Source organism: Andrena cerasifolii, chromosome 9 (genome assembly GCF_050908995.1).
Source record: "Andrena cerasifolii isolate SP2316 chromosome 9, iyAndCera1_principal, whole genome shotgun sequence".
NCBI lineage: Eukaryota > Metazoa > Arthropoda > Insecta > Hymenoptera > Andrenidae > Andrena > Andrena cerasifolii.
Genome location: NC_135126.1, coordinates 106,001 through 121,900, shown reverse-complemented (window position 1 = coordinate 121,900; position 15,900 = coordinate 106,001). Strand labels below are relative to the sequence as shown.

The 15,900-nt window shown below is 41.2% G+C and overlaps 1 protein-coding gene across 1 annotated transcript; it reads left to right on the top strand.

Moving 5' to 3' along the window:
* Nucleotides 1-11,554: 11,554 nt before the first annotated feature.
* On the top strand, nucleotides 11,555-14,177 carry LOC143373173 (uncharacterized). The gene is made up of 2 exons (XM_076820135.1): nucleotides 11,555-11,884; nucleotides 11,943-14,177. The coding sequence occupies exons 1-2, from the start codon at nucleotides 11,555-11,557 to the stop codon at nucleotides 14,175-14,177; spliced, it is 2,565 nt and encodes an 854-aa protein (XP_076676250.1).
* The last annotated feature ends 1,723 nt before the right edge of the window (nucleotides 14,178-15,900 follow it).

Here is a 15,900-nt window from a genome sequence, read left to right as displayed (position 1 = left end):
GGGTTTAGGGATAATATTGTTCTGGTTGATGGATCAAAGATTGAGAATAGATTTGTTATCATTTTCATTTAATTGAGTTAACTTTTTTATTTTTTTTTTGAGTTGATAATGTTGTATTTGTAAAGAAATTTATAATCATTGTTGTTATAATTATTATTAAGGTTATGGATATTATTATTAATCAAATTATAGGTTTTATTTGAGGAATAAAAGATTATTAATATTCATTAGAAGTATTCGCTTGTACTATAATATGGTTTAAGAGACCAATTCTTGCATTTCAGACATCTAATGAAAAAATATTATTTATTAATAATTTTAAATTGACAATTTAATGTAATTTTTTAACTAATTCTTTAATTGTTTTAAAATGAATTTAGTCAGTTTTTAAAGTTTTTAATTGATGTACTTTCTATTACAATTGGCATAAATCTATGATTTGATCCACAGATTTCTGAACATTGTCCATAGAATAATCCTGCTCGATTAGAGTATAGAATTATTTGATTGATTCGTCCGGGAGTTGCATCTATTTTTATACCTAGGGAAGGAATTGTTCATGAGTGAATTACATCTGTAGATGTAGTAATTAATCGAATAGGGATTTTGTAAGGAACAATTATACGATTATCTACATCTAGAAGACGAAATGTGTTTAAGTTTTCAATTTCATTCATTACATATGAGTTGAATTCAATATTGTTAAAATCTGGATATTCATAACTTCAATATCATTGATGACCAATTGATTTAATTGTAAAGAATGGATTTCATAATTCATCAATAAAATATAGAGTTTTTATAGATGGTACTGCAATTGTTATTAATATAATTATTGGTGTGATTGTTCAGATAATTTCAATTGAGTGGTTATTTAAAAGGAATCGGTTAGTAAATTTGTTTTTAATTATGTTAATTATAGTAATTATTGTGGATGAAATAATTATGATTAATATGATTATGGTTAGATTGTGAAATGCATTTAAATTATCAGCGAATGGTGAATTTGGATCTTGAAATGATATTATGTTTCATGTAGCTATTTTTAATAAAAATTTTAATTTTATGTATGGGGCTTAAATCCATTGCACTATTCTGCCATATTAAAATTTTGTAACAATTGGAATTTCGTTGAATGAATGATTGAATGGTGGATAATTTTGTGATCATTCTAGTGATCTTTGATAAAATTTAAATATAATAATTCGTTTTGATATAAATCTTTCAAGTATAATGAAAATAAATAAAATTGTTCTGTTTAGTGAAATAATTGCTCCTATAGAGGATAATAAATTTCAACAGTAATATACATCTGGATATTCTGAATATCGTCGTGGTATTCCTATTAATCCTAAAAAATGTTGTGGGAAAAATGTTAAGTTTACACCAATAAATATTATTGTTATAATTGTCTTGTAAAGGCGCAAGGGTGTTCCGTTAGAGAGTGATTTAAATATAATACGATAACTGATTGTACGCGAGTGAAGGAGAATGCAATGATACGAGCGTTTCAGATAACGCGCAAGTCTCTATTCCGAGCGATCACTGTAAAAATACTATTTGTTTATGTTTCTAATAAAACCCCGAAGAAGTTGCGAAACGTCAGTTCACGTGTCTCACCTACGTCGTTGCACAACTCCAAGTCCGTCGTTGCAAATTGTTATAAGTGTCTTGTAAAGGCGCAAGGGTGGTCCGTTAGAGAGTGATCCTTCCAAGAAATCGATCGCTATTTCTTGGAAGGAAGAGCCTCCCCCTTCCATAGATCGCGAGTCGATGGAAGGGGACATTTTCGGCTCTCCACAGGAGCGAGCAGGCCGTTGCCACCTGCCTAATTATCGAGGCGAACTCAGAGATGGCGCCAAGATGGCAACTTTCGCGTACATTTCCTCCCCGGCATTCATCACCCGATGAATGATTGAAATCAGCAAAGGGTCGTTTGGCTAATCGATAGAAATGGCCAAAATACACGGCAGTGGCGCCGCTCAGCTCATGTGGAGGCGTCTGTCAACTCAGGTGAAGCTAGTGAAAGAGATTTAGTGCGCAGTGGAATCGTTACAATGTGTTGAAGGGTCCGTGTTAAGTTCAAGTGGAAGAAAAACTAATTTGCGGATGGGTCTCACGAATGTCGAACGAGCAGTTTTAACAGTCACGACGCGAGTACACCCATCGGAGCCTGGATGTAGGTCGGTGATCCTCGCAAGTGGCCATCGAGCTGGGGACGTCAACTCAGATTTTACTAGGCAAAGATCGCCGACTTTGGGCGAACGGTGTGGGTACAGCCATTTGTTGCGGGCCTGCAACGATTGAAGGTACTCGCTGGACCATCTCCTCCAGAAGTGTAGCCGCATTTGTTGCAGAAGATGCCATCGAGAGAGCCGGGATGATGGGACGTCTTCGATGGTGGGGTCGGGCAAGCTTAGCAGTGCTTCCCCGATAAGAAAATGGCCAGGCGTCAGAGTTGCGAGGTCTCCAGTGTCGTCGGTCATCTGTTGAAGTGGCCTAGAGTTCAGGCAGGCCTCGATCTGGTGCAGCAGGGTCGTCATCTCTTCGAAGGTGAGGTGTTGATCGCCTATCACCCTCCTGAGGTGATACTTGGTCGATTTAACGGCGGCTTCCCAAAGCCCGCCGAAGTGGGGGGCAGCAGGGGGGTTGAAACGCCACTCAGTGCCTTGTCTCAGTAGAGTGGAGTGGACGGCATCCTGACCAGAGTTGAGATGCTCCAACATCCCTTGGAGCTCCCGAGCAGCGCCGACGAAGGTAGTCCCTTGATCGCTCTGGATCACGGTGCAAAGGCCTCGACGGGATGTGAATCGCCGCAGTGCGGCAAGGAAGGCCTCCGTACTGTAATCGGAGACCAGCTCTAAGTGGACAGCACGAGTACTGAGGCAAACAAATAAAGCGATGTAGCCCTTATGCGTGCGTTGTCCTCGTCCCCGAGCCATCAGTAGAGTTAGTGGCCCAGCGTAGTCCACTCCTACATGCAGGAAAGGGCGGGTTGGCGTGACTCGGACTGCAGGTAAGTCACCCATCAGTTTTTGTCCAGTAGATGATCGCCAGCGAGCGCATGTGACGCAGCGATGCAGAATGGCTTTGACCCTTTGTCGCCCTTGGGGAATCCAATAATTTTGGCGTAAAGTAGCTAAGGTAAGTTGTGTACCTCCATGTAAGGTGCGCTCGTGTGCGTCATTCACTAACAGCTCGGTCAACCGGCTGTTTCGGGGTAACAAGAATTGATGTTTGACATCTAGGGGAAGAACAGCATGGCGGAGGCGTCCTCCAACTCTTAGTAAGCCCTGGTCATCCAGATACGGATTGAGTCGCAGCAAATTGCTGCGGTGGGATAGCGGCAGGCCTCGAGTTAGCTGCCGGATCTCGAGGGCGAATTCCCTCTGTTGCTCGAGTAGGAGCCAGTGAGTCCGGGCTGCGTTGACTTCAGCTGGCTTCAGGTGGGTCCCTCGAGCGCCAGCTGTTTTCCGGGGTAGCCACCGCAGGCACCAGGCGGTGATTCTAAGGAGTAAATTCAAGGATGAATAACGCATTAAAGGATTCTCATCCGTTGCAGGTTCACCCGATGCCGGATGGCATGTTGACCGAGCCTCCAAATCAGTGTTGGGTAGAGGCGAAGGCTTCTCTTGCGACCAATCTGCTGAAGAGGTTAGCCAGGCAGGTCCTGTCCACCACAGCGAGAATTCGGGCAACTGACTGGGCGGTAATCCTCGAGAAGCACAGTCCGCCGGATTGTCCTTGCTGGCTACGTGATGCCAGCGAGCTCCAGGTAGCGTTCGTTGGATTTCGGAAACTCGATTGGCCACGTAGGTCTTCCATCGAGTTGGATGTCCTTGAATCCACGCCAGAGTGATTGTGGAGTCGCTCCACAAGTGAATGGTGGTGTCGGTCAATCCCAGACTCCCGCAGGTAAGAGCCATTAGTTTGGTGAGCAAGGTAGCGGCACTCAGCTCAAGTCGTGGTATCGATACACGTTTCAAGGGTGCCACCTTCGTTTTTGCGGTAATCAGTTGAGTCCGAACGCAGCCGTCAGTGTCCACGACTCGGAGGTATATTGCTGCAGCATAGGCTCGCTCCGAAGCGTCAGCGAAACCATGGAGTTCCCGTTGTTGTGAGGCAGCTTGGACACCGAGCCAGCGAGGTGTAGTGATGCGGTTGAGATCGGGCAAGTCCTCTAGAAACGATCTCCAGTATCCAGCCTCAGCTGGCAGCAGAGGCGTGTCCCAATCTAAATGTTTTAACCAGAGGGACTGCATGAATATTTTAGCGTTCACTGTAACTGGGGAAACCAAGCCCAGTGGATCGAAAATTTTAGCAATAGTCGATAAAACCAAACGTCTTGTCACAGCGCCGTCCGCGGAGGGAGAATGAACGTGAACTCGGAAGCTGTCATCCGCCAAGCTCCAACGGATCCCTAGAGCAGTGTGAGTCTCCCCGGCTTGCCACTTGCACTCCGAAATTGCATCACCGGTAGGTAATTGTTCCATAAGCGCGGTTCGATTGGCGGCCCATTTCCTTAAGTTGAATCCTCCAGCTTGGCAAAGTTGTCGTAGCTCCGTTTGCAACTCGGCCGCTTCCTGTAGCGAGTCAGCTCCCGTCACGACGTCATCCATATATACGTCGTGTTGCAGTATAGCAGCAGCTCTTGGAAATCGAGCTTGTTCGTCCGAAGCGAGTTGTCGTAATGTCCGAATGGCGAGGTAAGGAGCACAGGCAAGTCCGTAGGTGAATGTATTTAGTTCGAAATCTTGAATGTCACTGTCGGTACTTTCCCTCCATAGGACTCTTTGGTAGCGACGGTCGTCAGGGTGAATCAGAATTTGACGGTACATTTTTTCGATGTCGGCTGTGAGGCAGACTCGATGGACGCGCCAGCGGAGGAGTAATTGTTGCAGACTAGGCAGCAGGTTCGGCCCTACCATTAATCCTTCGTTTAGCGACTGGCCTGAGGTAGTTAGAGACGATCCATTGAAGACCACTCGTAGTCGGGTGGTCGTGCTGCTTTCCCTCAGAACCCCGTGATGTGGCAGGTAATAATAGGGGCCTAGCAGATCACCCTGAACCTTAGACATATGAGTGAGTTGACTGTACTCACGCATGAATGTGTGGTAGGCTTCAGCAAAGGCGGGTTCCCTTTTGAATTTAGCTTCCATCCTCAGCAACATTCGCTTAGCACCTCGCCGAGATTCGCCGAGCTCCATTGTCCCACGAAGCGGTAGGCGAACCATGTAACGTCCGGAAGGTAGACGTCGGTGAGTTTCCTTGAAGTGTTCCTCGCAGTTCTGTTCCTCTATGGTGTAAGCGGGTGACACCATCACTTCTTCCTGTTCCCAGAAACGACGTATCAAGGGAAGTAGCTCCTCGGAGGAGGAACTTTGCAGTGTAGCAACTCTTTGGCTGGTGACAGTGTCGTTTGCGATGTCCGGTGAAGCAGGTCCGGACACTATCCAACCAAGCGTGGTTCTTTGCGCAACGGGCTCTCCGGTATGACCCTTTGCAATGCCTTCCCGTATTACGATAGCAAAGGCATCGGCACCTAACAGCAATTCTATAGGTCCCTCAGCCTCGAAGTTCGGGTCAGCTAGGGCAAGGTCTGTCAAATGCGCCCAAGTTGAAGATCGGCGATCAACTCGTGGCTGGTACGATGTGATGCGAGGCAACACCAAGGCGGTTATGACGTGCGACTCCGTGGCACCGAAGTGGGCGGCAAATGTCAACTGGATTTGACCACGGACTCGTTCTGTTCGCTGATTCCCGACACTGACGATTCGAATATTAGCTGGTTTACGAGGAAGACATAATTGCTGAGCCAGCTGCTCGGTGAGAAGAGAGACTTCGCTGCCTTGATCTACAAGTGCGCGCACTATCTTTGAACCACCGTCACGGCACTGTACTTTCACCTTTGCCGTCGCGAGAAGAACGGCAGGCAATGGGTTGGACGAGCAGTTAGACGTATGGGCCGAAACTTGGTTGTCGACGTTGGATTCAGCGCGATTTTCATGTATGCTGGTATGGTGCTTTCCATTGCATTTCTGGCACCGTTTTTCGGAACAGCACGCACTAACTTGATGCTTGCCCAAGCAGTTGTAGCATAGATTCGCAGATTGTAACACGGCTTTCCGCTCGGAAGGTGACTTAGACTTGTAGAGACTGCAGTAAAGAATAAAGTGAGTATCCTTGCAGAGGCTACATTGATCCGAAGATCGCTTCGATTGCGTGACTTGGTGTATCTTCGTTGACCTTTGAGAGGTGGTTTCGAGGCTTTATTGTCTGATCCTTTTCGTGGTTCCTCTAACGCTTCTAGAGTATTGACCCTTCCCTCTAGAAATTTTTGCAATTCTTTAAAGGTAGGAGGCTGCTTAGTTTGACCGATTAGCGTTTCCCATTCCCGTCTGCACTGAGGATCTAACCTTTCAACTATTAGGTGGATGAGCCAGTCGCCGCTGGCATCGAAGGGCCTTTTCATGGCAGCGAGGGCCTTGACTGAATCACAGATCGTGTAAAAGAACCGTTTCAGCTCCGATCCCGACTCGCGTTGTATGCGCGGTAAGTTAAAAATTGTAGTCATCTGAGCTTTGACCATTAGCCGAGGGTTGTCGTACCGATCTTGTAGTAATTCCCACGCCGCTTCAAAATTCTCCTCTCGTTCAGGCATGTTGCGAAGTAGCAGCTCTGCATCGCCTGTGAGAGAGCCACGCAGATAGTGGAGACGTTCTGCATCGGTCAGGGTTGCGTCGCGTATGACTAAAGAGCGGAATAGACCTTGGAATGAGGGCCAGTCTTTATGTTTGCCATCGAAGGTAGGTAGTGGAATTCGAGGAAGCAACGCTTTCGAACGGACGGCCGCAGCAGGGGAATCGGTCGATCGTTCGTCGGTCGCTAGTCGTTCCAAAGTGCGTGCTGCGATGCGCTCCAAAGATGTTATATCCTCAAGTTTATCCATTAGCAAGGCTTCCTGTGTACTGAATACTTCTTCCATAGCTGCAGGTGCTAAGTTCTTCTCTTTAAAATAATCATGGTTCGCGAAGGCTAAGTCTGATGCCGCCAAGGCTAACAGTTGTTCGTGCTGTAACTCGTATTTTGCCCAATTCTATCGCAAAGTCTCTAATCGAGAAGCTACGTTGCCCTTTGTCATATTGTTAGCTCCTAGTTTCTTCAAATTCTCGAAGCATCGAGCAATTCGGCCGTGAAGGTCGCGTTGGATTGAAATGATGTGACTCATTGTTTTCAGGTGTGGAGGTCACGCGCGACGGTTGGACGACACTACCGAACTTTGAACACCGACGTACTTTCTCGAACTGTTTCACAGGCACATCCGGCTCGAAGGACCAAAAAATGTTATAATTGTCTTGTAAAGGCGCAAGGGTGTTCCGTTAGAGAGTGATTTAAATATAATACGATAACTGATTGTACGCGAGTGAAGGAGAATGCAATGATACGAGCGTTTCAGATAACGCGCAAGTCTCTATTCCGAGCGATCACTGTAAAAATACTATTTGTTTATGTTTCTAATAAAACCCCGAAGAAGTTGCGAAACGTCAGTTCACGTGTCTCACCTACGTCGTTGCACAACTCCAAGTCCGTCGTTGCAAATTGTTATAAGTGTCTTGTAAAGGCGCAAGGGTGGTCCGTTAGAGAGTGATCCTTCCAAGAAATCGATCGCTATTTCTTGGAAGGAAGAGCCTCCCCCTTCCATAGATCGCGAGTCGATGGAAGGGGACATTTTCGGCTCTCCACAGGAGCGAGCAGGCCGTTGCCACCTGCCTAATTATCGAGGCGAACTCAGAGATGGCGCCAAGATGGCAACTTTCGCGTACAATTATAAAGAATTGAATTTTTAATCATTTATTGTTTATTGAAAATCCAGTCACTGCTGGAAATCAATGTACAATTCTGGCAATAATTGAGAATACTGCTCCTATTGATAACACATAATGGAAGTGACCAACTACATAGTATGTATCATGTAAAATAATATCAATTGATGAGTTTGATAATATAATTCCGGTTAATCCTCCTATGGTACATAGGAAAATGAATCCTAGTGATCATAAGATTTGTGGATTTATATTTATCTTTGCACCATGATATGTTGCTAATCATCTAAATACTTTAATTCCCGTAGGAATTGCAATAATTATTGTAGCTGAGGTAAAGTATGCTCGTGTATCTACGTCTAACCCAACAGTGAATATATGATGGGCTCATACAATAAATCCAAGAAATCCAATACCTAGTATTGCGTAAATTATTCCAATATTTCCGAATGTTTCTTTTTTTCCTCTTTCATTATAAATAATATGTGAAATTAAACCAAATCCAGGAAGAATTAAAATATACACTTCGGGATGACCAAAAAATCAGAATAGATGTTGGTAAAGAATTGGGTCACCACCTCCTATTGGGTCAAAAAATGATGAGTTTAAGTTTCGATCTGAAAGTAGTATTGTAATGGCTCCAGCTAGGACTGGAAGTGAGATTAGAAGAAGAATTGTAGTAATGAATACTGATCATGGGAATAATGGTAATTGATCAGAGTTTAATGAAATATTTTTTATGTTTAGAATTGTTACAATGAAGTTAATTGCTCCTATGATTGAGGAAATTCCTGCAATGTGAAGTGAAAAAATTTTTAAATCTACGGATGATGATGGATGATATGAATATGATGATAATGGTGGATACACTGTTCATCCTGTTCCTGATCCTGAATTTAAAATTATTCTTATCAAGATAACTAGAATCGATGGAGGTAACAATCAGAATCTTATATTATTTATTCGCGGAAAAGCCATGTCGGGCGCTCCTAATATTAACGGTGTGAGTCAGTTTCCGAAACCTCCGATTATGAATGGCATTACTATGAAGAAGATTATAATAAAGGCATGAGAAGTTACAATAGTATTATAAATTTGATCATTATTGATTCATCTACCTGGATTTCTTAATTCTATACGGATAATAAATCTTAGTGATGCGCCAATTATACCTGCTCATATTGCGAAAATAAAATATAGTATTCCGATGTTTTTATGGTTGGTCGAGTATAGTCATGTGTTGTAATATATTAAAATTTATATTAATATTTAATATATTGTTAATTTTGAAGATTAAGAGTTTACTTTTAACTTAAAATTTTGTTTAGTTCTATGCCTGATAAAAGGAGTAAATTGTAAATTTATTTATGAAATTAATTTTTCTGGAACTATGAATTTCTATAGTTTAAAAAAAATATTAAATTGCAAGTTTAAAGATAAGATTAATGATTTAGAAATTGATGTATGTGTATATAAATGCTGTTAGTATTAATATGTAGATTAGGATCAGGTTTTTTTGTGGATTTTGATTCATTTTGTATGTAAATATTTTATTAAAATTGTTGTATTTATAAATATTGTTATTTATAAAATTTATGTATCTTCAGATTATGAGTCATCTGGAAATTATTACGATAATTGATACTAGTTTTAATTGATTATTTATTATTAATAAATTTTCAATTAATGATCATTTTATAATGAATGTTATTATTGGTGGGAAGTAAGAGTATGAAATTATAAATAGAAAAAATATAATTTTTGTTTTTTTGTTTATAATGAATTCGTATTTTAGTTTACTTCTTATTCTATTTAATAATGATAATAAATTTAATGTAATGATTGAGTATAGTATGAAGTATCCTATGAATATATAAAAATTTATGTATATAATTATTATTATTAATCTAGTTTGATGAATAGATGAATATGACAAGATTAATTTTAGTGAATATTTATTGATTGCTGTAATTGGTGAAATAATTATTCTTGCTAGAATAAATGGTATAATAAATTGATTTATTTCAATTGTTAAATGTATAATGTTTAATGGGATAAATTTTATAAGTGTTATTAGTATTCCTAAATTTATATATCTTAGTGATTTTCTTATTGAGTTAAATCATAGATTAAATGGAAATATAGCAATTTTAATTATGACTCTTAAAATGATTATTATGTTTCGGTTAATTGATGGATATATAATGATTCCTAGAAATATAATTGTTCTTCTAATAAATGAGATGATGAAGTAGACGATTCTGGCGTTGTAGTTTTTTGATAAAATTGTTATTCTAATAAATGATATTGTTGTGATTTCTAGGGATATTCATATGAGGATTTTATTAGTTAGAATAAAATTTATAGTTACTATGATAATAATAATAATGATTTGTAGGGTGATTTTATTAGTTAAATTTATTAAATTATATTTATATATTTTAATGTAAAGGCATATAAAATTTTGAATTTTAGAGTATTAAGAATATTAATAAATATAATATCATTAATAATTGTGATTTTAATATAAATATTTTTTAATAATATTTTAGATTCTATTAATTATATAGAAAAAATTTGAATTTTTATAGTTAGGGTATGAGCCTAAAAGCTTAAATTAGCTTACCTATATAATTAAAGATTTTAAAAATAATAGTAATAGTAAAATATATTACATTAGTATTTCATCAAAATATTCCTTTTATCAGGCATATTACTTTGATGGTGTATTAATTGAAGGTTCTAGATTTATGTGCTTCTTAATCTGTACTAAAATCTAGGTTGAGGTCCTAGATTTAGGTATTTCTAATCTGTACTAAAATCTAGGTTGAGGTCCTAGATTTAGGTATTTCTAATCTGTACTAAAATTTAGGTGGAGGTTCTAGATTTAGGTATTTCTAATCTGTACTAAAATCTAGGTGGAGGTTCTAGATTTAGGTACTTCTTAATCTGTACTAAAATCTAGGTGGAGGTTCTAGATTTAGGTATTTCTTAATCTGTACTAAAATCTAGGTGGAGGTTCTAGATTTAGGTATTTCTAATCTGTACTAAAATCTAGGTGGAGGTTCTAGATTTAGGTATTTCTAATCTGTACTAAAATCTAGGTGGAGGTTCTAGATTTAGGTACTTCTTAATCTGTACTAAAATCTAGGTGGAGGTTCTAGATTTAGGTATTTTTAATCTGTACTAAAATCTAGGTGGAGGTTCTAGATTTAGGTGCTTCTTAATCTGTACTAAAATCTAGGTGGAGGTTCTAGATTTAGGTGCTTCTTAATCTGTACTAAAATCTAGGTGGAGGTTCTAGATTTAGGTGCTTCTTAATTTACTAAAATCTAGGTGGAGGTTCTAGATTTAGGTACTTCTTAATCTGTACTAAAATCTAGGTGGAGGTTCTAGATTTAGGTGCTTCTTAATTTACTAAAATCTAGGTGGAGGTTCTAGATTTAGGTACTTCTTAATCTGTACTAAAATCTAGGTGGAGGTTCTAGATTTAGGTGCTTCTTAATTTACTAAAATCTAGGTGGAGGTTCTAGATTTAGGTGCTTCTTAATCTGTACTAAAATCTAGGTGGAGGTTCTAGATTTATGTGCTTCTTAATTTACTAAAATCTAGGTGGAGGTTCTAGATTTAGGTACTTCTTAATTTACTAAAATCTAGGTGGAGGATCTAGATCTCTTACTCAACTAGGCGAGGATAATGCTGTGACCTTTCCAGCGGCAAGTCGGGCGATAATGAAAGATTTTTACGTAGACGACTTGTTGACTGCCGCGAATACAATTGACGAAGTTAGATTATTACGACAACAAATTTCACAGATTTTGAGCACCGCGGGGTTCACGTTGCGAAAATGGGCGTCAAACGATCCGCGTACTTTAGATAAACACGACGACCATCTACAACGGGTGGAGATCAAAGCCGACAAAGATCCAAAAACCTTGGGTCTTTTGTGGGTAATACAGGACGATTCATTACGGTATTCCGTTACGACTTTGTCTCCGCAACGCATATCCAAACGTAGCATCTTGTCGGAAATATCAAAGATTTTTGATCCTCTCGGTTTGGTAGGTCCAGCGACAATTCGGGCAAAAATTATTTTACAAAGGTTGTGGCAACTTAAAGTGTCTTGGGATGAATCGTTACCGCAAGATAGATTCCGTACACACGGAATGGGAAGGGTTTCAACGCCAATTAGCTTCGCTCAATGAAATCAATATTCCGAGGCGCGCAACGTTCGGGATGAATGACAAGGTCGAGCTTCATGGTTTTTGTGATGCCTCCGAGAAGGCATATGGAGCGTGCATCTACCTGAGGTCCGTGGATGAAAACGCTCAAGGGACTGTCCGCTTGCTATGCGCAAAGAGTCGGGTAGCTCCACTGAAGGTAATTACATTACCGCGGCTGGAATTATGTGGAGCGTTGTTATTGGCACAATTAGATAATAAGGTAAAAACTGCGCTAGACATCACATCAATCCGGGAATATTATTGGTGGGATTCTACTATTGTTCTCGCGTGGATTAGGGCTCCGTCAGACAGATGGAAAACGTTTGTCGCGAATCGAACGACAGAGATCCAGCGACTAACCACCGTGAATTGGTTTCATGTTAAGTCGAAAGAGAATCCGGCCGATATCATATCTCGGGGTATTCAACCAACGGCATTGCAGGGCACTGGATTGTGGTGGTACGGTCCACCTTGGTTATCCAAGGATGCTGGCTGCTGGCCCACTCCAGTTGAGTCTTGTGAAGAAGCTCCAGAGTTCAAGGAGCCATGCGTGTTATCCGGAACCGCCAATAACGGGTGCGAATTGTTCGACAGATACTCATCGTATATGCGATTGATACGAGTCACGGCGTATTGTCTGCGTTTCATACGTAATGCACATGCATCAAAGGGGTCTGCATCCACGAGTACGAGGAAAGGGGGTGCAACTGTTCGGGATAAACTTCTAACGGTTCAGGAGTTAGAAGATGTACGAATCAGATTACTGAAATTCGCTCAACAAGACGCGTTTTCTGTGGAATTGCATGATTTACGAAAAACAGGAACTATACCGAAGTTAAGTAGATTACGGTCATTGAATCCTTTTCTTGACAAAAACGGAATTATTCGTCTAGGCGGTAGATTAGCGAACGCGAGAATCTCGTATGATGAAAGACATCCAATAATCTTACCATCAAAGCATCCGTTCACGAACTTGATTGTTCTGCATGAACATTTGCGATTGCTTCACGCGGGGTGTCAGTCAGTAACTGCGTCTCTTCGTAGGAAATATTGGCCACTTTCATGCAGGAGCGTTGTAAGGAACCTCTTACGGAAATGTATAAGGTGTTTTCGTGTCAAACCACACACCGAAAATTATATGATGAGAAACTTGCCGGTGTCACGCGTGACTCCGTCCAGGGCTTTCTCTACCTGCGGGGTTGACTATGCAGGTCCGTTCTCGATACGGGAGAAATCACGCTGTCGGGTGATAATCAAGGCATACTTATGTGTGTTTGTTTGCTTTGCAACTAAGGCGGTTCATCTCGAGTTAGCTTCTGACCTCACTACCGAAGCTTTCCTTAACTCTCTACGCCGATTCATAGCACGCCGAGGTCAAAGTAGTCACATTTTCTCGGATAATGGTACCAATTTCGTCGGAGCTCGTAATGAGTTGTGGAATCTCGGGATCTTATTGTCAACCAATGAGCACCGATCGCAGATATCCGACTTCTGTAGTACGGAAGGTATTCAATGGCATTTTATACCTCCCCACGCACCTCATTTTGGCGGTCTGTGGGAAAGTGCAGTAAAATCGGCAAAATACCATTTGAGGCGAGTGGTCGGACAAACGAGTTTAACGTTTGAGGAATTCTATACAGTTTTAACGCAGGTCGAATCGTGCATGAATTCTAGACCTTTGTGTCCATTGACCGACGATCCATCCGACCTCACTCCTCTCACACCTAGTCATTTCCTTATCGGTAGCTTAATGACGTCTTTGCCAGACCCTGATCTCCGAGATGTTAAACCAGCTCGGCTGATTAGATACCAACATCTGCAGTATATGTTGCAGCATTTTTGGACGAGGTGGCAGAAGGAGTATTTGCATCAACTCCATCAGCGGACCAAATGGCGGATCAGCACGCCAGCTAAATTTGGTCCAGGGACGCTGGTGGTCGTCAAGGACGATAACACCCCACCACTCAAATGGCACATGGGGAGGATCGTTGAAGTTCATCCTGGCAAGGATGATATCACACGTGTTGTCAGCATCAGACTGTCTGACAGCACTGTCAAGCGACCAGTGACAAAGATTTGTATCTTGCCATTAGATGACGACGCAGAAGGACGATCCGAAGAACCCCAGTGAACCATGTAGGCTTGATGTCTAGCCGATGCAGGAGTTGTGTTGTGATATGGACACTTGTAAAACTTTAACAATTAATCGATTACTTTACCACGCATCTTATGTCAATATTTGTTACGACGTGTAGTGTCCAAAGACTTTTAGGCTAATTTTTTTTTGTGTCTACGACTTGTCATTTTTTTTCTTCTTTATGTACTTGACATTTGTGATGTTTTATATCACTAATGTATATTAGCATTCTACGACGTCTGTTGAACGCGATGCGTTCAAGGTGGGCGGCATGTTAAGGATTCGAAAGGCGACAGGGTTTATGATGCGGACGTGCTCTCTTCGCTATTTTTTAACTTAAATTTTCATTAGCCCGACTTTTGCAGCTGTTAAACATCTGGCATCATAAACAGGGGAAAGCTCCAAATCCCAGGTATGCCGGGTCTTGGAGTTTCTCCTGGCACTCAATAATGATTGCCGCATCATAAACCCCCTGGACAGGTCGCGCACGTGAGGGTCGTTTCTGCCGCGGGACCTTGGGGCCTGTCTCGGGGTCTCGGTACGGTGTCTCCCACTGCATTTTGTTCATTTGGAAAGGTGGGCGGAGTATTGCTAAAATCCAGGAAAACGCCCAACGTGTCACCTTAAGGACACTGATTGGAAAGCGAATATTTCCACCCTGAACGGACCTCCGTAGCAGACCAGGTGGTGGGGAAAACCGAGGTTTCGTTAGAGGGTACGCGGCGAAGGAAGAGCAGAACTCAGACCAGCAAAATCAGAAAAAGTTCTCGGCTCCTGTCGGCCTTGGAAACGGCCATACACGTTTTGTAATACACATTTGTAATACATATTCTTTAATACATTTCACATATCTTTCGACCATAGTAACGGTCATTTATAATAAACATTATTGGTCAAAATCAAGCGTTGTTACTGAACCAGCAGTATATACACGTAACAATTACGCTAAAAACACAAATAAATACAAAAGTGAATAAATAAACTAAATAAAAAAAAAATAATAATAAATATAAAAAAATCCTAACTTAACCATCTCACCTTTCTGCAGCGACAGATGCTCTTCTCGTTAGCTTTCAGAAGAAGATTTAATATGGCCAAATACTGCATTGTCCCTCAATATCTCTATTATCTTATTATCCCAAATATTAAACGAAAATAAACTTAGACGTATATTTTAAAATACGATTCTGTACACCACTGGTTGAGAAAAGAGGTTAAATGTAACCTCAATTTATCTTTTATAGCCTATAAATAAAAAAAAATCACAGAAGGAAGCGAAATGACGCTATTCATTCAACTGTTTGGCTTCTGGAGAAGTAATTCAAAAACTGCACTTTAGGCAGTGCTAATACATACCAGTTATTAAAATACATGTTTTTCATTGCGAAGAGATTGGATAACAATGTCGGTACATACGTTACATAAAATCCCGCAGCGTTGCACTTCGACAGGGCACGGACTCGGTCCGTCCGTCTAGTCGTCTTAACGAGTGGCCTCCGAGCCCGGGCCCAGCGGGGAGCGTCCGAGCTTCCACCGAGCTCGGCGGAAACTTGCCGGCGCCGTCCATAAGCATACTATAGAGGCTCGGAAGGCTTGGAAAGCTCGGCTCGGTCGCTGTATAAATCGACCTTTATCGGTTTCAATATCGGTTTTCAAATATCAGTTTTTCAATATCGGTTTCAATATCGGTTTCAATATCGGTTTTTCAATATCGTTT

Bases quoted from the DNA above. Each gene is read 5' to 3' on its own strand.
- LOC143373173 (XM_076820135.1), top strand. From the start codon at position 11,555: ATGAAAGATTTTTACGTAGACGACTTGTTGACTGCCGCGAATACAATT. The intron at 11,885-11,942 runs GTAGGTCCAGCG...GGCAACTTAAAG, and splicing joins TTTTTGATCCTCTCGGTTTG to TGTCTTGGGATGAATCGTTA.